The following is a 23,106-nucleotide window of genomic DNA, read 5'->3' as shown; positions in this document are numbered from 1 at the left end:
TGTTAAAATATGTGTCGTATGATATGTGATGCTGCACCACATCTGCACCCCACTTTACAAAATCCTAGATCCATCCATGGGGCCCATCACCTCTGTGGAGGCATGGACAACATATCATATGCATGTCAGTTGAGTGTAAGCTCCAGCTTTATATATAATATAGTAGAATATCATCACATCACAAGTTTTATTTAGGCTCCACCTCAAGTTTTCTACAAAAAGTTTTGTCTGCCAAAATGCTATAGCATGTCTCATTGCATTCTCAGTGACCACAATTTTTGAGATACGATCATTTTACTTACAGAAGAGGCAGAAGGTGACATCACCACTAGTGTGAGCAGGAGAAACACGTTATTCATTATCACCTGTAGAACAAAGAAAGCAGTGATCAGACTTGCCTATTCTTGTCACTTGAGGGCCAGAGCTCTCTGGGAAGCATAGAAGGGGGCAGATTAGTCTGATAGGGAAACTGCTAATAAGGCATCCTGGAGCAAAATAGAGATTCAACTTGAAAAATCCTGGATTGAAACCAAGGATAAGTAGAAGGCAGTTTTATTACTATACACCCTGCATAAAATTATCCTTGACAGAGAGCTAAAGTATAATTAGTGAGCCCCAGTATTTCCCTAAGCTTGCCTTCAGCATAGCAAGAACACTATTTCAGGGCAAAGGGGAGGAGGCATGCTCTTTCATGCCCTCCCCTCCCACCCATTATATAAAAACTTTAAAGAAAATCCTACATTTAAAATTATGTTCTGATTTCCACCATCCAAAATTAGGAAGCTTCTAGATTAAAGTTTCTTTCTGCATCCCCTGCCTCACCCTGTCTGGCTTGTGGGGCTTTAGGGATGTGGTATTAGAATGCAGACTGCATAGCTAAACACCTCCATGTCCGGTTACCCATATTTAAGCATTTAAAATTACAGCTTGATTTTCTGAGATGTGCCAAACCCTCATGCTACTTCTGAAATCAAGGGGAACTGTCCAGTACCTGCATTTACATGAAGACCTCATAGGGACCAGATATCTAACTTTAGGCACCCAACTTTAAATTTTGCCCTTCACGAAGTGCATCAGGATACTAGAATGTAGGTGAAGGACCAAACAATTTAGAGGGAACACAGCTTCAGGCAGGAGCATACACTGGACCCACTAAGCCTTACTGTCAGGTGTCACATATCACCTTTGTGAATTCAAACTTCATGAGGCTTTATTCTGTGCCTCTATCCTGCTACGTTACAAAGGCATGGTCTTTGCCTGAATTACCACAGATAGCAGGTAAACTCCAAGCATGTCCTTAGAGTGATTTTTTAGTAGAAAAGATGGTAGGGGTATCTCTTCATTGTTCCACAGGCATTGGTTTGGAACTCTGTCCTGTTTTAAGAGGGGGAGGAATTTCACTCCTCCGAGCACTGACACACAGCATCTAACATGGTTACTATATAATCCATTGAAAATATACAAATGGATTCTGGAAACAGCAATAGCCTGTATTCTGGGGCAGAGAGATTTGCTCTTCTCTTGAGCCTAAAAACTAAAAAGTCCTGGGAATCTACCGATAACATATTCCTAGTGCAAAATAAATAATGTACAGACAATGAGAAAATAAGCCCGAGGACTGCTCACTCTACTCTCTCTCTCTTCACAGAGTAAGACTAATCATGTGAATTGTGAAAAATCAGAATTCCTGGTAGAGTTTTTGGTTTTGGTTCTGGTTTTTAAACATGGGCAGACTCCCACTGACTTCAGTAGGCTTTGGATCAACTGCCAGGTCTTTCCCTGGGGCCTGTGGAGGTCTGAGCATGGATACACATGCAAAACAGTCAAGGGTTCACATTTCCACTTCCTTTACATTCTTAAATTCTGAGAAAAACAGCCTTGAAATTAATCCCACAAGAGATTATTTGGCTTACCCTACCCAGTGAGTCTACTGACTTCTGGAGGGAGCGGTGGAGAACACACACAAAGCCATCTTCAGCCAAGTAAATCCTGCTCAGTACTACCTTGAAATAAGATTCTTGCCTTAAGCATACATGGCAGTAACATATGCCTCCTTTAAAACTTCCCCAGTTGCAGTATCCATGCTTCTCACTAGGGTTTTGGAACAACCACAATTACAATCATCACCAAAGGATCCATTCCTCCTGTCCAAAGAATCAGGATTCAATGGATGTTGGGACAGGACACTGAGTTTTGTCTGGCCCTGTGGGACAGATCCAATAAACTCAGGTGCTCTTCTTTTTTTTTTTTTTTTTTAACACTGAGTATTAATGGAAGAATTAAAAGCTCCTGATTTAACCTGGGACAGCAGCAGCTGTTTATTTTTCCATTCCTCCTCACATTAGAAGTGTGGGGTAAAACTTTTCTGCCTTTGGGTTACAAATGGTGACTGTAGGAATTGACTGTCCCAAAAAGAATGCTTTCTGTGCATCCTGCCCTGTTATAATGCCTTACATCTTTTTTGTGGTGCATAAAAAAACCTGCTGCCTTTTCCTACTCTGTGCTAGAACTGTATTGCACCTCCGCATACACCCATCCAAAAGCAACAGCAGGGCTGAAGGGAAAATGGTGATTTTATGCTCAAAATATGGAACAGCTGCTGGAAAATTAACATATGAAAATGTCTACCACAATGCTGAATCCTGTGCCAGGTCACATTAGAAACAGGGATTAAGGGACCCAGTTCAGAATAAATAGGAAGCAGCCTGAACCTTTGCTCAAAACAAGAGGTGGATCTTACCAAAACCTCAGCCCAGACTAAATCTGAACTTTGGAAAAGAGCTGCATTTTGCCGCTTATTATCTTTGGACCCAAACACACAGATTGGAATGGAAATATGGATAAAACTAGTGCTTGGATTTGAATTTCGAACTCAGTTGAAATTTGGGGTCAGATCTAAACTTCAAGAGACTTTTATTTCTCTGTGATGTGCCAAACAAACACCCCAGGGTCAAAGACCCTTGGTCACAGGACAGGTTCAGATCTGGAAATATAGATGCCCACATCTATCCTCAGAACTCAAGTTGAGCCCTAAGCCTTGAACCTATCCATGGTTCAGAAGTGTTTGCATAACTTTTGTGCAAAGAGCACACATCTGTTTCTGCTGTGTTACATCTGCATGTCCTGGTTCTGGATGGGACTGGAAGGAAAAATGCCAGACTATATCATGAGATAAGAAGTTCAAGTGTTGTATCCAACCAGTGAGCAAGTCCCAGTCATCTCACCAGAGCCAATGCCAATAAGATTCCTATCCCAGCTGTGTAGCAGTCCCAAGGGGCTAGGGTAAGCATCTAGACTTCAAGATTTAATATCTCAGTGCTGGCACTTTTGCAGTTTACCTATTGCTATTAATTAAAGGGCCTGGAAGGGGCTGATGGAAAGAAGTGCAGTTATACCTACACAGTAGCTTTATATAGGCCAATGGGAAATTGTTGTGATGTATACCAGAAACCCAGGGAATCTTATTTACCTACAAACTCCAAACTTTGCCCACCCTTAATGAAGTTTGCAAATCCTTCAGCAAGGCCAGTGCCATGGCTTGATACAGCCTGGGAACAATTTAAGGTCTCAGATAGGATCCAGAACAATTTTGCACAGCTCTATAGACAGCTGCCTGTGCAGATCCACACGTGCAAATTAGGTATTTATTAGGAAGTCCTGATGGGTCACCTCACAACATGCCTACAGGAACATGAGGAACTGGCTGACATGTTAAGCAGCTGCTTTTCAAAACAGTCTCCCTGTATCTGGGTTTTTCTCATTCTTTCAAAGAATCACTGAAAAATTCCACTGCCTGGTTCTGCTTCATGTGTTGAACATTTCTTCAGTTCAATTGGTCGTAACTGGTAGCTTCTTACTATAACCCTAAAATTCATCCTCCCACCCTGACCAAATTTTTCTATTAAAATCCGTAAACACATTACATGCCACATCTCATCATAGGAGAGAGTTTTTCTTGAAAGCTTGTGGGTGGGAGGAGAAGGGTGAAAAAAAAAAAAAAAAAAAAAATCAAGAAAGGAATTCTAAAGCTGTGAAGCCCAGTTCTCAAATGGTCAAAATTGTCATAGCTAAGAGGATAATGGAGGCTCTGACCCATGCCGTTTTGTTCAACAAATCTCCAGAATGGCAGACTGAATTCTACCACGTTTGTTTTGTTGGCCTTGCTGAAAAAAGCACCTTTACATGTTTGTGGAGGGGCAACATGGGTAATACATATATGTAATATGTCATGTATGAAAACAGGCAAGGAAGGGATGAATGAGGGGCTTACAGGAGAGATGACAGAAAGATGAGTCTGGGAGAAGGCCAGCTGAGAGATAACTCTCTTCCTTCCCTACTTAGGTTGGAAACAGAAATGAGAGGCTCTGAGGACCAGACCAAGAAGCCCAGAGAAGCTGGGAAACTAAATTGCCAGCTTTAAATGGGAGGATTATGCTTATGACAAGAAGAGTTTTGCAACATAGATGTATGTTTTCTCCCTTGGCTGATGCAAACTATGCTGTTTGACATTTTTCAACAGAAAACTGTGACCCAGTTTCCCTTTGGGACAGGACAAATAAGTACTCCATATAGGCTGTGTCTACACATAAGCTTAACTGTGGAGTAGACTAATAAGCTGCAGAATAAAACATTGTCTACATGCATGGTGCTATTAGGCTACAGTAAACTAATTAACACCACTGTAAGATAGTACTGTTGTGGGTTGGGGGCAGTACTCTCTTACAGTGGGGTAATTAACTGTGATTAAACACCTGTAGATGCTGACCATAGGTGTAAATTGCACCTGGTCAGCCAAGCCAGCAGGGGGCCAGACTCCTGGCTGCTGCCTAGTCACATGGCTCTGCACTTTCAGCATCCTCGTGCCCCAGACAGCCCCCCTGCAGCCTGATGCCACCACCCAGAGCCCTGGGCTGAACCCCCATGTCCCTGGCTCTAGTGTAAACTACGCCACCCTGCCTCAAATTGCTGCTGTCCTGGGCATATGTGTAGATGCTGCACCCAAAAGTAGTTTATTCTGGCTCAAACTGCTCCAGAGTTTATTGCTTCAAATTAATTGCACATGTTAATGTATATATAGAGAGTGAGCAAGCAAGCACTTGCCTTAAACTGGCAAGATGCTAAACTTTATTTCATTCCCCTGTTACCTGTAGCAGAAACCTGGCCCCCAGTAATAGAGAACTGTTGCTCTTCACTGTATTTTTCCCTCATACACCACACACCTTTTCTTTCTAAGAACCAGCTGTGGGAAGTTTTGGTGTAGGCCATATGAAAGCAATATGGTAAGAATAGTTCCTGCTGCTTCCTTGGCAAACAAAGTAAAATCTCCATGGAAGCACAGGGAGGAGAAAACTGAACAGGCTTAGCTCCATAGCTACTGCTTGGGTATTACAAGGAAACACCTTTTTTTCTTCATTCTGCCTTTCAAAAACAAGGCATTTATTTTATTTCAGGGTGTGCTGTATGTGGGAAAATATGCCTATACAAAGCAGTGTTTAAAATGTTCATACATATAGATAGGTCTTCTGCAGATGCCAGGCAACAATGGACTGTGGGAGGGAGTATGGTTAGCAGACCAGGGGTAAGTATGATGGAAATTGGATGAACATAGGTTTACTAGCAGCAGGGAACTGGCATGATACAGTAACTGCTCCCTTCCAGACCTGATAATATTTGGGCTTTGTTAAAAGGTGTCAAGCTCTTGCCGTGAAAGGGTAATCACTTTGGCGGCATTAGCTAGCCTCCACTGAAATCTTCTTTTAGCCATAGGATTTATTTATAGTGATGCTGTTTTATGCAGAAATTTACATTTTTAGATTTATGAGATGAACCACAAACACAGCAGTTATGATGCTGATTGCAGCAGCAATAGTGGGAACACCAGTCTGCTTCAAGATCCAGCACAGGCACTTGCTAAGCATTCTCTGAGCACCTCTGTCACCAGACTTTAATCTCAACCTTCAGCAAACTCTTGCTCCCCCAAATTCCTAGAACAGCTCTGACAAGGCCCTTCAGTCTTGATTGACTGCATATCCTGTTATTCTGGTAGTGCCCCCCCCTCCACAGCCCTGCCAGTGCATTTCAGTTCTTATTCAAAACACCTTAAGGCCCCACTAAAGATTCCCAGATAGGATAGTTTGGTTTTAAAGATTGTCTGATTGTTTTAGTCTAATCTCAGTCTTGTTAGTACTCAAGTCTTCACAGGTTAATGGCAAGGGCAACACTCCATCCCTGTGGCACCAGCTCTCTGAAATCTGAGACAGGGAGATGGTAGGATCAGGGACGTTGTCCATAATAGGCACGTGACTACTGCTGGGCCACTGTTTGATAGGGCCCATCCACACTGATCATGTTATCATGAAGCCAAGCTTGAAAGTAGCTGGGAAAAAGCAAGACTACCTCATGGCAATCGCTGGTCCTGGGAGTCAGAAACAGGCATGGACAGGCAGACAAGCAATTAATTTCAATCCTAGCATGTAGGGACTGTACAAACAGGAGCTGAAAAAGCATCAGGTATGACAGTGAGATCATATTCTGGCACCTCCAGATCAGGCTATGAATCACTAAGGGATTTTACAGTATGGTTTAACAGAAACAGTTAGGGAAGATGGGGACAGCAATAGGAAGAGAAGGATTTATTTTTTTTTCAGAACCTGAACATTGGCTTCTTTCCTATCTGTTAAGAGCCAAACTACAGCTGTACTAGTGATATAGACTAAAAGCACTTGTAGCTATGTCTGGCACATTAGTTAAAAGTGTAATCGTCTAAGCCTGTAGATATCCACCACAGGGGCCAAGTGCAGCGTTTCATTAGGGAACTTATGGTCTGCCTGGTAGCCTCCGTTAAGATATTACTTCCTGTGACAACTGCCATGGAGAAGTTTGCATTATGAACCCTAGAAAACAAAAATATAATTATCCCTTTTAGTTCTTCACTCTCACTGACCTTAGGTGTTGATTACATCTCTATTATGTTTCCCCCCATGCAAAAAATAAGGTAGTCAGCTAATGTTATCCCAAGATCAGTTATAGAAAATAGAGGGCAAGGAATTTAAAATTAACCTCCGCCCCCACAACCCTAAGCATTGACAAGAATGGAAAGGAATAGCTAAAGACTTTGGAAAACATTCTTCTAGTTGTATAAGTCATGCATTTGGGGCTCAAGATACATTGGAAACAAGAGTCTAACCTCAGCCAATTAACGTGTTTTAATCACCACCTATTGCTGAGTGCAGGCAGAAACACTGCTGTTTACAAACATGCCAGTGGGATGAAGTGAACCCCCTCCAGTTCAAGCTTTGGAGAGCTGCTAAATAGAGCCTTGGTACTGGGAAACTGCCTCCAGTTTTACTAGTCCTGCCCCCTTCCCTCTCCCTAAAATCAATATGACCCTTTTCTAAGCAACAGAAGTGCTTAAAAATAGTGTTTCTGATTCTCTTACACTATGATCTGCCTTCTTTGTGCCTCTGGGACCTGAATCACATCTCTTGAGGATAAGCCTACCTGTAACTCAAATGTGTGCCTGCAGGTCATGCAGGTGTCTCCAGGCTAGTTTGGGGACTAACAGCAACATAGACCTCAGCACAGGCAGACACCTCAGCATTTATTCAAGTTCCCAAGTGAGCTTGGCAGCCTGCACTGAAATCTGCACTGCCACAACACTGTTTCTGGTACCCAAGCCAGCCAGAGTATGTCCACACAAGCTGCAGTCCAGACCCCCTGAACTGTGGGGTGAAAGGAGATCAAGGGTGGGAAAATTGAAAAAAAAAAACAAAAACAAAAACCCCAAACAAACCATGGTTAACAAAATGATGTGCAAATGAAAGGACTTCCTGCTCCAAGGCTGCCCACGCAGCACCTTTCACCAGCCACTAAAAATAAACTATAGAAAAATATAACTTTGAGAGTGCATGATCTGTCCTGGCAGTACTGTCTGATCTGAAAGGAAGCACATGTGGGGCTGTGCGATCACAGCAAAATGATAATGGGTTGATCTAAAAATAAAGCTGCTGTTTGTTTATTTCTCTGCTTAGCCCTCACAGGCATTAACACAGGGCTCTGCCTGCTGCTGGGGAGAGTACTGATGGTTCTTTGCAGAACAAACAATCTGTGGATGACACAAGTTTTCCAGGTGTTATACATTTGCACACTGAGACTGTTTGTTGCTTGTTTATTGCACAAAAAAAGCATAAACACACAGTTGGTACATATGCACAAGCATATTGTGTTCTATTCCAGTTCTATTCATATTTGCCCTACTTTGAAAACCCAGAGGCACCCACTAGTTACGGTAAGAAACAAGATACTAGGAGGAGATGGCCTACTAGGGTGATTTAGCAATGGAGTCAAAGATGAGACAGCTGCCTTTCACAGGACAATGAGACCTGACCAGTCTCCAGTCAGAGAAGGGACCTTTTAGTAAATCCTTTATGATGCAGGGACGCAATGGAACAGACCACTGATCACCTAGTATCAGTGTCTTTGATAATACTCAATACCAGATACTTCAGAGGAATCTCTTAGGTTTTATAGAACATCTTTCACTGAACTAAGATAACATAGCACCCTTTTCCCACATTAATCCATCAAACTGAAATACCATTCTAGTAGGAGAGAACAGGGTTTTTTTTCCTGAATCCAGTGGATGATCATCCTGTAACCTAAAATGCAAGATCTTCCATCAAAACTTAGCATAACAGGATTCTAGAACCAGCCAGCAGGCTAACCTTTGGCTTGTTTTAGGGTGTTTTTAGTATTTAGGGTGTTGCTTCTTGTCGTATTGGAAGTTATGAAGTAACAAGTTGGGGCATTCCTTTGGTTAACAACTGTCTGTAGATGCCCCTTCCAGTCCTAAGTTCCTAACCAGTACCCTTCAACAAGGCAAATATTTTTTCTTTTCTATATCTGTACAGAGCAGAGATTAACAGGGCCATAATCTCAATTGTGGCTTTTGAGTGTCTTATCAAAATTACAGCCAGACAAATGTTTCTACTAGTGCAATTCAGTGTCTAAACTAAATATAAGTGTAGCGGGGCACTAAGGTGCCTGCTACCGGAAAAGCAGCAGCATGGGCTCAGGTGCTGGTTGCTAGGGGCAACCAGGAGGAGCTAAGGGCCCACACCTGGTGAGACAGCCAACTGGAAGGGGCAGGGCTGACTACTGTAAGACCCAGGCTGGGGGCTGTGAGTATTTGCTCTCTCTCTGCTGGCAGCCAGGAAGGAGGAGTACTGCCTGACTAAGGGAAAGAGATTGGCCCTGAATGTGGGAAAGAGAATAAGGCCTGAATGTACCAGCTGCTAGTTAAATGGGTGAGAGATGTGGTGTGGTTTGAAGAATGTTTAGTCAGGAGATTTAGCTTTGTGTTATAGCCCAGGGGCTTGTGTGACTGTATTTTTGTTGTTGTTACACTGGAGGACTGGGTGAGCCTATTGAGGGTTGGAGGAGGCCTCATAGGGGCTCCATGGTAGTGTGGGGACCCTGGTGCCAGAGAGGGCACAACATTCAGGGGTACACTGACCCCAGCCCCTGAGTGGGCAGTGGGGGCACAGGCTGCAAGACAAGCCAGAGAGTGCTGGTGGGGCACAGAAAAGGAAATCGACCAAACAACGTCCAGTACATCTGTGAAGCTTGAAGCATGGTACAGGGGTGGTTGGAGCCACGCATAGCCCATAAGGCTGGAGTGCACCGAGTCACCCAAAATAGAACGGAGACTGAGATACATCAGAGCACTGTGTCAGAAGGGACAAAAGGCAGCCTCCCTTATACACAGTTAACATCAAAGACATGGCAGGTGAGATGTGAGGGTGCTTTAGTACCACATTAGCATGGTAGGGGGCGCTAGGGGAGATCACGGCCACCCCTAGGACCCTGTGCTGCTACAATAAGGACTGCCTAGAACATTAGTTGCAATGAAGTATCCCCTTTCCTCCTTTGCTGGGTACCTCTAATAAATCAGAACATAGCTACTTACATGGTCCGAGATGAATCCATATGCCTATTTTAACAGGTCATTGACTCACTTAGGCCCAGGTCCACAAAGTGACTTGGGAACAGTGACACTGAGCATCACTATACCCAGATTTCGGGCACCTGGCTCTGGGCACATCATTAAGAAACCTGTGGTAGTTTCCCCTAAATAGTGAATGGGTAGAATGATGCTAGGAGTCTTGTTCCTAGCCGAGGAGAGGGACACACCTAAACTAGCCAATAAGAAATGATACAGAGGTGTGTGTCTGAAATACCTCTGCTCCCCTGGACTTGAGCACCTCACAATAGGTCAAAGGCATGATAGGGAGTCACAGGGCCAAATCCCCTCCTACTCTAAAGATGCCCACATCTTCCATTTGGGTATGGATGAGTGACTCCCCTTCTCTTTCCAAACACAGGTACTGGTAGAGGAGGCATCAGCTGGGGTCACTTTTTGTAGAACAGCCTAGTGGTTACTGGATTTGTTCAGAAAGTTGAAAATCTAGGTTTTAGGGCCTCCGAAGTCTGAGGAAGGTAAACACCCACCTCTCATGAGAATGCCTTAATCACTGGCCTACCAGCTAGTCTGAGTTGGGGGCACTCACCACCCATTCATCAGAAGATGAATCTGAGCCACAGGATAGTAGAGAATGCAAGAGTTGGAGCCTGAATGAGAGAATAAGCAAGAGCAAGCCTGACACTATCCCACTGGTGAAGGTACTTTGCTGGGAGGGAGAAAACCTGTGTTCTAGTCCCTGGCCCAGAGATTGCTTTTATGCAACTTGCATTAAAGAGTTATTGGCTAAAATGCATAAACAGCTTTGGAAACTGAATCCAGCCTTGGGACTCCCTTTCATCAGCAAGGACACTTATCACTGTGCTTCAGTCAGGCTCCCTCTTGCTTATACTCTCTCTCTGGCTCCGTTACTATTGCATTCTTCAGCGCACAGAGGCTGAGCTTCAACAGGAGAGATGAAGAATATAGGCACCCCATTCTAGTCACTGGGAAACTCTCCTGGAGGGCTGAAGATATACCATATTTTCTCCCCAAATATGACACACACCCCATTTTAAGAAGACCCCCAAGAAGGAAAAAAGGTAAGTGCCTGATGGCTGTGGTCTCTGGAGCTAAGGGGCCATACACTGGGGCTGGGGGGGGCTGCATGCCAGGGCTGGGAGGCTGTGGGGCTTGCACACCAGGGCTCAGGGGCTAGGGTATGCACTGGAGCTAGGGGACTGTGCACCAGGGCTGGGGAGCTGGGGGACTAAGCACCAGGGCTGATGGCTTGGGGACTGGGAGCCACACAGCCAGTTCTGACCCCACTACATCAGAGCTGATTTTGGGGCTGCATACCAGGTGCGACCTGGTACACTGCTCTGGAGCCAGCCCACTGTCTCAGACTCAGTACACTGGGTCTGAGGCCATGTGCTGTTGGGTTGGATCTGATATGCCAGGTCTGGACATGGGCCAACCCTGCACATCAGCTGAATTTTGGTGGCTTCCACATGGGTCTAGAAATTTGGCAACAGAGAGTGAGTGGGAGGGGAGGACACAGTGACAGGTAATTGTTGCAGCTCTGAGAATTGCAGCAGTTAACACTGCCACTGCACCCCTTCACCCATTGCATTTCCAGACCCATGGGGAAGTGTTTTTCTTGCGTACAACACACACCCTCATTTCTCCCTGCTGGTTTTGGGGAAAAGATGTGGTTAGGTGTAAGAAAATATGGCTGAGGCTAAAGAAAGCCTAGAACCCACATCTCCCACTTCTTGGTGGAGTGATTGATCCACTAATCTATCATGCAAAAGGGAATCACATGTTTTAATTAAAACTGCTTTGTCTCCTATGCTTTGTGGTAAGTGAACTCAAAGTAGTCAGCTAGGGAGGCATGCTGTGAGCACAGTTACCAGATCAAGTCCCTCAAGTGATCTGAGCATAGGGACATCATGTCTGAGAATCTCAAATGGTTTCCAATGAGAAATTGGCAGGGGAATGCTCAGCACTGCCATGATAGCAGCACCTCTGGTCACGTACAGTAGCTAAACTTTGGGAGCCTAATGTTTTTGCCAGAACACTTACTTCAGTGCCTTCAGACACTCAGACTGCCTATATACATGGTGGGGGGGGCATGTTTTAACTGGAGCAGGTCCTAGAAAGTCACTCTAATTAAATTCTTCACCATCCTATGTACTAAGCCCTTGTGGATTTGAAAGTGGCTGTGGGATTCTTTATCTAGATAAAGTCCCCCCTGCCAGACATTTAAAAATGTGTGGGGGCTTATATATGTGATAGTGAGGCCACACTGGAGCATTCCAATTAGAATGTAAACCAGCACATGTATAGGCAGCCTTAGGCAACTTAGTAGATTTTAAGGGTGGCTCACTTGCCTTTAGGGGTCTAAATCCACATAGGGTATTTTAGGCACCCAAGGGCTTTTTTTCTGGATCTAATGACTAGATCAACTGCAGAGGTTTTATCTGGCACCACCCATAATGAATACCTACCTGGGCCTGAAAGAGGTAGTGCCAAAACAGGAACAACACAACCTGCATCAGAAGGCACCTGACTAACAAGGTGGCAATGCCTGAATTTTTCTATTCTCCAGTGTCTATTGGGCAGTGCTTCCACCATCACACATGCAGTTTCTCCATTTAAAAATACATTTTACATTAAAATTTACTGCTTTTATTTAAAAGGAAACAATCATATATTAAAACACTTTTTAACTATTAGAGAAAGAGGGGCAGAGAATGACAGACTGTGGAAAGAGCTAGAAATACATGCAATAAAATGCATAAACCTATTAGTTTCTGGATATTACAGATCCCCCAGCAGTTTCTGTAAGAATGAAGTTTGTCCTGGTAGTCTGGGACAAAACAAAACTGGCATTCACACAGGTTGCTGTCTAGTGTGCTTTGCATTGATTACTGCCCTCCTCCCCAAGCAAACAAAGAACACTAGTGAAATGCAGCTGTTTGCCTATGTGATTGTGAAACCCTTAAGTATTTTATATGCAAGAGAGATGATGCTATCTTTCTAAGTATATGGAGGATGAGAAATGCAAGTTTCAGGGATGCCAACAGATCATGTTTCTGTTGATCTCACCTGGAAGTGAGGAATGTAACATCTAGATGCAACACACACATTTCCAAGATCACTAAGCAGAGTTCCAAAAACCTTTATTAAAGTTATGTAGAGTTACCCAGATTCATTCCTTTTCTACACTTCTGTACTAGGTTTAGTGCTTTCCGGGCCTGGAGACATCATGCTGGGGTCCTCTACATTTTATAATTCCCATAAAAAAATTGAATCCCTACCTTGTCCTGGTCTTCTCCAAGGAAATATCATGGCACTTTGCAATTCCTGTGCTTTTTAGTTTAGCACAAATTCACCTGTCACACCACTGTCTGTTTTTTGGTTTTTTTTAAGCGTGAGGGTGTTTCTGAAGCAGCCTTCTCAGGTGCCTTGGAGATAAATCTTTCCAGCCGACACATTAAGTTTCTCAGAAACAGGAGAAAACACGAACAATGTCAGCAAGAGGCTTGATCCTGCAAACTGTTCTTTGTAAAAATAGTTTAACTGATTCTGATGCCACTACTTAAATTACAGAAGACCTACAAAATCAGGCCTGTGTGTTGCCCAGCCGAGAACAGAGTGTAGCAATCAGGATGGAGACAGCCCCCCCTCATAAAAAGCCTAGTGCTTTTTCTGCCCACACAGCTACATCCAATGATTAATGCTTACTAGAATGTTAATTGCCAGCAGGTGTAGAAACCCACTTGTTCAGCAGTGCTATAGCTAAGCTGGATTCTTCCCCCCTGCCCCAAATAACTATCAGCTCAACCCTTACTCAAACCTGTATTTCCTTCTATACTCATGCTAGCAGGATGCAGTTATACATTTAGACCCAGATGAACTCAACCAACTCCATATCAGATACTTTTCCCCTCTCCACAGGACTATGAGTAATAGGTATTTGATTACATTAAGCACTGGAATAATTAACTGTGGAGACAGAAAGGATTAACATTCACTGAATGTGTAGAGTTCCTTCTTCTTTCCTTCCCTGCCAGAAAAACCTGATTTTTGTAATCACAGGCTCCATTTAGCAAACACTCCACCTTCCTCTTGTTCTTCAAACTTTAACAAGGCTGCTAAAGTGGTTGGAAATAAAAGCACAAACAACAAAGGAAAGACAGTTAGACATGCTGAAGATAAGAAGAGCAAGAGGAATGAAAACCGTAATTCAAGGTTAAGTCTTACCTTCTTCATGTGCTTGTTTGAACGTGAGTCAATGTTTAGAGGTACTAAACCTATAGCCAGGCTGTCTTTTTCACTTTCCCACTCCTCTAGTTCAATCAGTGGCTCTAACACCCTCCTCTCCCCAACTCCTGTTTGGTTACTAATCCTTACTGCACAGGAAAAGGAGAGTTAGATTTCACTTAACCCCTTCAGCCTCAACATTTCTTCATGAATTTCCTGTTTTGCCTTAGAAAGCCAGGGTTGTAACGGCGCACACATGGACAAGTTGGATTTGGGATGGTTTCCAGGTCCCGTAGTGTGCGTGCAGACTGTGCTGAAAGTTTTCGCTGGGGTGGGCCCCTTAATTGGTTTTGTTGTGACTGCAGGCTGCATATCAAGAGACAGACAGACAGACAGACGCAGACAGCTATTCACAGTTTCCCATGTCTATAACTAAAGTATTCAATTTTCTTTGAAATTAGAGATGGGCCTGAACCACAGTCTATTGTCAATACTTCTCTAAACTGTAAGAGATTAGAATCCAAATCTAATTCAAAGCAGCCCATCTGCTGCTAATGGCTTTAAATCAGACCCCCTTGGATCTGGAAGTACCAGCACTCTGTAGGTTCAGCTACTTATCCAGAGATGGTAACAGCTTTGACCCCTATTATTTTTCTTGTACCCTGTTCTCCTATACGATGTAATTCATGACCTGTGAAAAACTAACTTGGGAAAAAAACCTATGAAGAGCATGGATTTTGTGATATCTTCTACTGGACCAACCATATAGTTAGAAGAGTTGCTAGACAAGCACTCAGGCATCAAGTACCCTTCCTGAGGTCTAAGGAACCAAAACATACAGGCTGTGCCTGAAAGCTTGGCCAACATTTCTCCCAACTATACAGCTGGTCCAGTAAAAGGTATAAAAAAATTATTTTCCCATTGTACAGATCCTGGATCATCATAGCTACAACAACAATGCTCCAACTCTACTATAAAAATAACCTAGCAAGTGCAAAACTTGCTCTGGGGAAAGCGAGCTGGCAGAGTCCATTAAGGGGAAAACATTATTGTATCCAGTCATAACAGGTATTAATATAGCTAACATAAACAGTGATCTCGATCTATTTATTTTTCACTCTTTGATCTGGAAAACAAATTCTTCCTCACCTCCTGATCTGGTCCCCTTGTCCAGGACAAAATAAATGTAAAAATACATTTAAGGATCCAGTTGGTTATCCATAAAGCAGGTTTCACATCAGTAGTGATGTCATGCCATTCTCAGTACCTCCAACCCCAAGCACTGAACAAAATCATGAGATTCGCTTAAAAATAAAGTTTGGCTGCTTTTTTTTCTTTTTTAATTGCCTTCTGATTTTTTTTTTTCTTTAGCCTTTATAGTCACCCTTCTCCAGTGCTAATCTGCAACCATGAGAGGTGTTAGGTTACTTTCAGAGTAAGGCTGAGACATTCATGCATTCATGTAAGTCTAGGAGATGGGGCTTTTAGACAAGAACCAGAATTCTAGATACTGGTAAAATCCTGAGAGCTGCTCTCACAGTTCACACTCTTGACCACCTCAGAGCTTCCAAAAGCAGAGAGGTTTGCTCAGGAAACAAAAAAGCAAGTGACAGCTGACAAGCAGGCCTCTGATGGCACGCCCCCCTCAGATGCATGGCAGCGCGTGCTAAAAAGGAATGAGCAGTGTTACATGTTCCCATACAGAAGGGGTAACATTGTCCTTTCTGTCCAAGTTACCACTATGAGGACAACATAGTCTACACAGAAACATGGGAGGGGTCTGCACTGCGATGGGCACAAATGGCCCCTTGCCTCTGCTAATAGCAAAACCTGTCTATTTAAAGATTCAGGACATAGCACATCACTACATAAAAGAGCTCTTTCCACACATCCATCCCTTGTTGCAACATAAAACTACACAAGATTGGTGCCCCTGGAGAACTTATTTTCCACACACCCTTTCAAATTCTCCTTTGACTAATAGTCATCACTCTTGCAGTGTAGTCCACTCACACAGTTATGTGAAGCCTCCTATCTGAGGATGTTCTTAAAAGCTCAGGCCCTAGCATTCTCTGAATGTGCAGCACCTTCAGCTTCAAAGTTTCTGATGGTTTCTTTTACAATTAAATTTCTAACCCTCAGGCTGGAGAGAAAAGTTGGAAAACAAAACAAAAAAATCCAAAGGTCCAAAAGCTAGCAGGCAAATAAACAAGACTCTGAATGCAGTACAGTACCTTAAAAGAGATCCTGATTCTTAATCCATTTTCATGACAGTTTTAAAGTCTAACTCAGGATTTTAGAAAGCCTGGGGTTGGCAATCCTTCTTGTGTTATAGCATCAGTTGACACTACAAGGGAAGCTTAGGGAGGAGGAATGTAATTGCCCATATTGGAATCTAGCCAGGATACATCCAAGAAACAGCTGTGCCTACCAGGCTACAGCAAAAATACAGCATCTGGAGGGGGTTTTTTGTTTTGTTTTGTTTTGTTTTGTTACCACAGAGCATTAATAGATGCTCCCTTAAGATTTTGATATAAGGTCAGAACTGACCAGAACTTTTACCTCAACTCCAACATGCTACTTAAGTGAGGAACAATAGCTGTTCATCAACAACAAAAAACCCCAAATCAAAACCAAAACGCTTCCTGGTTCCAGGAAAAACATGATGACAACAACAAAAGCTGTTCTTGTAAGATCTTGGTCAAAACTCAGCTCATACCAGGAAGCCAAGCACTGTAGACATGAAACAAACATCCGCAGTGTGATTCCACCTTGTGTATTTTAAGTATTGACAACATACATTTTTTCTGAGACAGGAAGCCTCCATGACAAGTGCTGGAAAACGCTTTGAAATGGAAGGGAAAGGGAGCACACTCATGTAGGATCATTCTTTTATCCATCTCCAAAGTTTATGATGCAGTAATAGAGCTAGGCACACAAGAACTCCTTTCTCCAGCAGCCTGAATGGTGGCAAAGGCCCCTGGTGTCATGGTAGTGGCCATCAGCAGGGACAGAACTTGGGTGGAGGAGTGAACAGGTTCTGCTGAAGCAGGTGACCTGTTGGTATTTTGTTAATGAAGATTTCTGGCAGAAAGCATTGTCTAAATGATATGTTTTTGCTATGATGTTTAGACCCCAGTGGTACTCTTAGGCAGAGGTCAATCCTTGCAGAAGTGACTTTTTTGTTTTTTCTTCCAACAGCCCTGAGAGTACTTTTCTTGGAAATAAACCACCAGAATCCTTTCTTGCCTGCTCTTCTTCAAGAAGAGCTAGTTGAGTATATGGTTGACCAGACACAATTGCAGCCTGATGGTCTGTTGCTGTTAGGTATTTGGTGTTGTGGCTAGTCATTATTATTTGCCAGGAACCAGTATTAATCTAGGTATTTACACCATGGAGCTGAGACTAAGGAGTCTGAGGACAAGGCACTTACCCTTTAGGCTATTCCATGACTCAGCATTAGAACTGGGCAAAATTTGTGTTGGACAGTAAACTTAATGGCAAAATGTGATTTTGGTCCTCCATTTCTGTGTTCTGGTCAATGTCACTGAATGAAGTTGGGGGCTGGAATCAGAAAATTGCCAGAGGATGGAGTGGCTACTCCCCTTTCATCCAATAGCTGAGTGGTTAGGACATTTGCTTAGGATGCGAGAGACTTGAGGGAAAATGAACCCACAGAATAACCTAACCAATAGGCTCTATGGCAGTGGCTTTCAATCCTGAAGATCTGGGCAGAGAGCCACTTTTCCCATGCAAGAAAGAAATGTCCCCTCTCTCACCTCCCCCACCACCACTCTGGAAGCTCAGGGGCAGGGGTTGTAACATTACTGGTCTGGGCTCTCAGACACGCTCACAGCAGCAACCTCATAGCACCCCTCTGGTTCCAGCTGCTTTGCAGTCCAGTCCTGCACGGTGTCTCCAGGAAACGTTCAATGTATGTATTAACAATCTAAATGCTGGCATAGAAAGCTCCTTGAGCAAGTTTGCAGGTGACATGAAACTGGGAAGGACTGCAAACATGGAGAATGTAAGCACAATTCAGAAGGATCTTGACAGATTGGAAAAGTTGGGCTAGAGCATAAATATAAATTTGTGACATCTGGCTGGATGGCAGCACTATGGAAAAGGACTTGGGTGTCTCAGTTCAAATTATGCTCCGACTCTTGAGGGGGGGGGTGCATGGGAAGGGTCTGTGGTGGTGGCAGGTGGAAGGAGCTGCTGCTGCCACCTGAGCTGCTTAGAAAGGCATGGGGTAGGCCAGGGACTCTTGTTCGTTATGGGGGGGCTTATGGAGGGGCTCAGCCCCCCCTCTACTCCCCTCTCCAAGTCCACCTTGTATTTCAAACCCTGCTACAGACTCAATATGAGTCTGCAGTGTGATGCAGCCATGCAAAAGGCAGATGTGGGTTTGGGATACATCAACAGAAGCATTAGATCCAAGACCTGGGAGGCAATAGCACCTCTCTACTTGGCCCTGGTTAGTCCTCATCCAAAGTACTGGGTGCAGGTCTGGGCTCCACATTTCAAAAAGGACATGGAGAAGTTAGAGTGGGTCCAGAGGTGGACAACAAAGATGATCAAGGGCTCAGAAGGCAAGTCATATGAAGAGAGGCTGAAGGAGCTAGGCATGTTCAGCTTACGCAAAAAGCACTTAAGAGGGGACATGATAGTAGTCTTCAAACACTTGAAGGGCTGCCATAAAGAGGGAAAACACCATTTCTCTCTTGCTGCAGAGAGGAAGACATGGACCAACGGCTTGAAGTTTCAGCCACATAAGTTTAGACTGGACATCAGGAAAACTTCTTCACTATTAGAATAGTGAAGGAGTGGAACAGACTGCCAAGGGAAGTTGTGAACTCTCCACCACTGGAGGTGTTCAAGAAGAGATTGGACAGCCACTGCCAGGGATGATCTAGGTGTAGCTACATCTATGTACTACTTTGCTCACTGCCCCTCCCCCCTCTATGTCAGGGTGTTTTTAAGCTTTCCTGGAGGCACTGGGTGTTGGCTACAGCCAAGGCTGGGGACTTTGACTGGGCTGTGCCAATGCTCCTGCTGGGACCAATGCCACAGGTTTCTGGCTAGGTCTTGCCCCTCTGCTGGGACCAATGCCACTGGGTCTTGCCCGTCCGCTTAGTGTCAGACCAATTGCTGTATTTAGGGTCAGGAATGAATTTTACCCCAGGATCAGGTTGGTATGGATTGTGGGGGGGTTTGCTGTCCTCTGGGGACATGGCTCTTGACCCAGGATCTCTTGTGCATATATTAACAACATTTCATAGAAGCAGGATGTTGCCTCTCATGGTTCCCTTGTTTTACCTGTGGCAAGCTGTGGTGTTAGGTCTATATTATGTCAGGGTTGACTGTAGTCTTATGCAAAATTTAGACAATGCTTTGTAAGGGATGGTTTGGATAGGGATGATCCTGCCTCAGGCAGGGGGTTGGATGATGACCTCTGGAGTCCCTTCTAGACCTATTTCTCTATGATTCTATGACAGAGCGGCAGTGGGGCACTGTTGTTAAAAGGCCCTAATGGCACCTGGTTGAGAAATACTGTTCTGGAGAAAGCTCTCAATCCCCGTGCTGCTGCTGTTCCACTTAGTATAAACAGTTAAAAGTTGACGATGACAACAACAAAAAAGGACCTTAACCCAGGTATCCTAGTCTTAGGTGATGACCTCAGCACCACCAGATTTATTCTTCCCATCTCAGAGACCAAATATTTTACACAAAGTGGAACAGGTCCGGGGGGTTGTGGAGGGGAACCCTGTTCCCTCAGACTGCCCTCTATCCTAGTGGCTAGCGTACTCTCTTCAAGAGTGAGACAAGTCAAAATCTATTTCCTGCTCAGTTTAGGGCAGGGACTTGAATAGTTGGGCGTTTGTAGACACATTAAAGCAGGTTAAATGCCCTTTTCCACCATATTAATGGTGTTGCTATTCGCATGAGTTTGCAAATTTGGCAGCGTATTGCACCTTAAATGACTTTGGGGTGCAGTCAATGACTTTGAGGCACAAACCAAAACACCTCCGAGGACTTTTAGTTTGCTACCTTACAGCCGCAGAGGGAATCACTGGATTCCATGAGGCCCAGGAGCTGTGCAGACAGCCTGGCAGCAGCCTGGGAAGGCAGGTTGCAATGAAAGGAAAAATTAAAAAAAAGAAAAAAGTGGTGAACCAGATCCCCCGCCACTCTTTCCCTGGAGCCTGCCTGCCTGCCTGAGCTGTGTGGGGGCCTGGTCCTTTCCTCCGCAGCTGCAGTGCCCCCCAGGACCACCTGAGCCTGAGGGTGCTGCCTGATGGGGGGGCCACCACTGCCACTGAGGGAAGCACCAGCCCCCCACCCCAGCCCCCCCGCAGCTCAGGGACTACTTGGCCTGTTGGCAGTTTGCTCTCACTCCCCCGCCACCAGAGGCAAGTAAGGACACAGGTGTACATGACTCAGGGGCTTACTTCACCTTAAACTAAAGTGGTGTTTTTGAAAAAACACCACTTCAATTTAAACCCCTGTGTAGTCTACAAATGCCCATAGTTTTCTATATCTGCAGAAGTGTGTAAACTACATTTTATGGTACAAAGATGTTTTCTTTACTAATTCTTTTATCATAAGCCTTCCACGGCTCCATAACTGCCTCTACCCCAGGGGTTTGGCCATCTATGAATTCATATAAGATCTTTTCTGAATGCTGAGGACTTCTAATTCAACTGTTCACCATGTATTTAGTGCAGAAGAACTTTTTATGACTACAATTCTTAGAAGGTATATCTTTCTCTGGCTCATGGTCATAGGGCTCAATATGAGACGAGCCTACTCAGGCTAGGAATGAGAGAGGGGCATGAGATATCTGCTCATACCCTCAGATACTAAGACTAAACTGTTCTGTAAAAGGGAGGGGAGGGTAACTTACCATTCAGGAGAGCATGCCAGGTGAAAAAACATTGTCCAGTACTATGCTGGTATAGTGGAGCTAGATGGCTGTAACCTTAAACCTTAATGAAACAGCCTTAAAATTACAGTGGTTTACCTTACACTTAGGGGCAGACTGATGAAAAAAAACATTACAGAAGATCATCTGTGCATCAGCATTTTAAAACATTGTTCCTCTGTCTATAACCTGAGTGAGGTGGGGCATAATATATTAAGAACTCCAACATCAGGGCTATAGACACACAAAACAATAGGTTTCTGTGCCTGGCCTGTGAAGCCTGACATTGGCACATTTGGGAATTAAGTGTGAAGAATTCAGGCTGTTTCCAGAACAGAAGCCTCCTGAAGTCCATACTACAGAGGTACCCACCTGATCTTCAAGGCTGGACTACCTAGCAGCACCTGCTGATCACAATGAAACTCACAGGCTGTCAGGACTATTATATAACCACATTTTCTTACTTCTAAGTTTGCTGTGGTGGTAAATAGGGGACCTTACCTTACCCTGTAGCTGCCTTCTATGCTCAGGGTAGATACGAACTGGGGCTCTGTCTCTTCCCTCACTCTAAGTGTTGTGGGCTTTGTTGAGATTTCACTATGTTTTCCCTGCAAAGTTTTCCCCTTGCATGCCTTTCCTATCCAAAAAGGGAAGGCCAAGACAGGTGGATGCTCCGGGCTTACTGCTAAGATGTGAAGGCTCAACAAAGCCACCCTCATATGCTTTTACGCCCCTGAGGCAGGAACACGTTGGAAGAGATACACTCAGGGTTCGGTAAGACGGCTGCTGGACCAAGTTGAGTGACTAGCCCGGTATTCCCACACATCAGCTCATTGCACACGATCCTTCCAACTTGAAACGCAACCCTGATAGGCGATACAAGAATGGGTTTTGCCCAATATGGCAGAGCTGCCGCCTACAGCCCAAATCTAACACAGGGTACTGGATTCAGGTGCCAGCAGTAGTACTTATTAATGTCACAGACTTGAAAATCGGCTACACCTATTCTTCATTCTGAATATTGATGATGGCACATAATTGGGACAATCTGAACTTTGGCCCAGATTCTGTCCCCTTCACCAGCCTTTCTATCAGCTTTCTCAGACTCTTATGCTGTGCTTCTCCCTCTGAGCAACAGCATCCAGACAGGCTCTTTGCATGCATAGAATTAGACAGCTGCCCTTGGCCCTCTCCACTGCCAGGCAAGGCATTTGTGAGCAGAAGGAGGTAGTCAGCTGTCTTAGTCTGACATCAGGCAGAAGGCACTGTAGAGGCACCTTACAGACGAATGGAATCAGAGATGCCTTCTATGATCGGGTCACAAAAGCATTGGACACAGGTGTCACGGTGGCTGTAGTCTTTCTAGACGTCAGCAAGGCCTTTGACACTGTCTCCTACCCCATTCTCATTAAAAAATGAGGTGACTGTGGCACTGATGTCTACACAGTTAGATGAATTACTAATTGGCTGAAGGGTCATACTCGGAGGGTAGTGGTGGATGGGTCTTTTTCAACCTGGAGGGAAGTGGGCAGTGAAGTCCCCCCAGGGCTCGGTCCTTGGGCCCACACTGTTCAATTTCTTTATTAGTGACTTGGATGACGGCATGAAAAGCACCCTATTTAAATTTGCTGATGATACCAAGATTTGGGGTGAGGTGGGCACGCTAGTAGGGAAGATTACAGTAGGACCTGGACAGGTTACAGGGGTGGGGTAATGAAAATAGGATGGGTTTCAACACTGACAAGTTCAGGGTGCTGCACTTGGGCAGCAGGTTTCTAACCTGTGTACAGGACTTCCACCTGATGCAGGAGGTACATGGTCCCACTAGGGGGAATGCCTTACTGGATCTGGTATTGGCAACGGGGGATGACATAGTAGGGGACCTACAGATCGGTAGCCATCTGGGGGACAGTGATCACCTAAAAATACAATTCAACATAAGGCGTCGAGTGGG

The 23,106-nt window shown here is 44.4% G+C and overlaps 1 protein-coding gene and 1 long non-coding RNA gene across 9 annotated transcripts in view; one reads left to right on the top strand and one right to left on the bottom strand.

Annotated features, from left to right (window-relative positions):
• The window catches only part of PAPLN (papilin, proteoglycan like sulfated glycoprotein), a 71,765-nt gene extending 57,337 nt beyond the window's left edge, over positions 1-14,428 (bottom strand). For 3 of the 8 annotated variants that reach the window (XM_019551211.1, XM_019551216.1, XM_019551219.1), the window contains exons 1-2: positions 14,228-14,426; positions 303-365 (exon numbers count right to left, since the gene is read on the bottom strand). In XM_019551211.1, coding sequence (XP_019406756.1) covers positions 303-365; positions 14,228-14,236 — 72 coding nt within the window. In that variant the 5' untranslated portion in view covers positions 14,237-14,426. Of the gene's footprint in view, positions 1-302; positions 366-13,281; positions 13,553-14,227 lie in introns of those variants that run through there. The other 5 variants (XM_019551218.1, XM_019551217.1, XM_019551212.1 and 2 more) reach the window with 5 other exon arrangements.
• On the top strand, positions 302-16,600 carry LOC109320927. The gene is made up of 3 exons (XR_002103882.1): positions 302-367; positions 6,747-6,752; positions 16,470-16,600. It is a non-coding gene; the product is annotated as an uncharacterized LOC109320927 (long non-coding RNA).
• Positions 16,601-23,106: the final 6,506 nt, after the last annotated feature.

Source organism: Crocodylus porosus, unplaced genomic scaffold (genome assembly GCF_001723895.1).
Source record: "Crocodylus porosus isolate Cpor-Errol unplaced genomic scaffold, CroPor_comp1, whole genome shotgun sequence".
In the NCBI taxonomy this organism is placed as follows: domain Eukaryota; kingdom Metazoa; phylum Chordata; order Crocodylia; family Crocodylidae; genus Crocodylus; species Crocodylus porosus.
The sequence above is the reverse complement of the archived record's forward strand: the minus strand, read 5'-3'. Positions and strand labels throughout refer to the sequence as shown.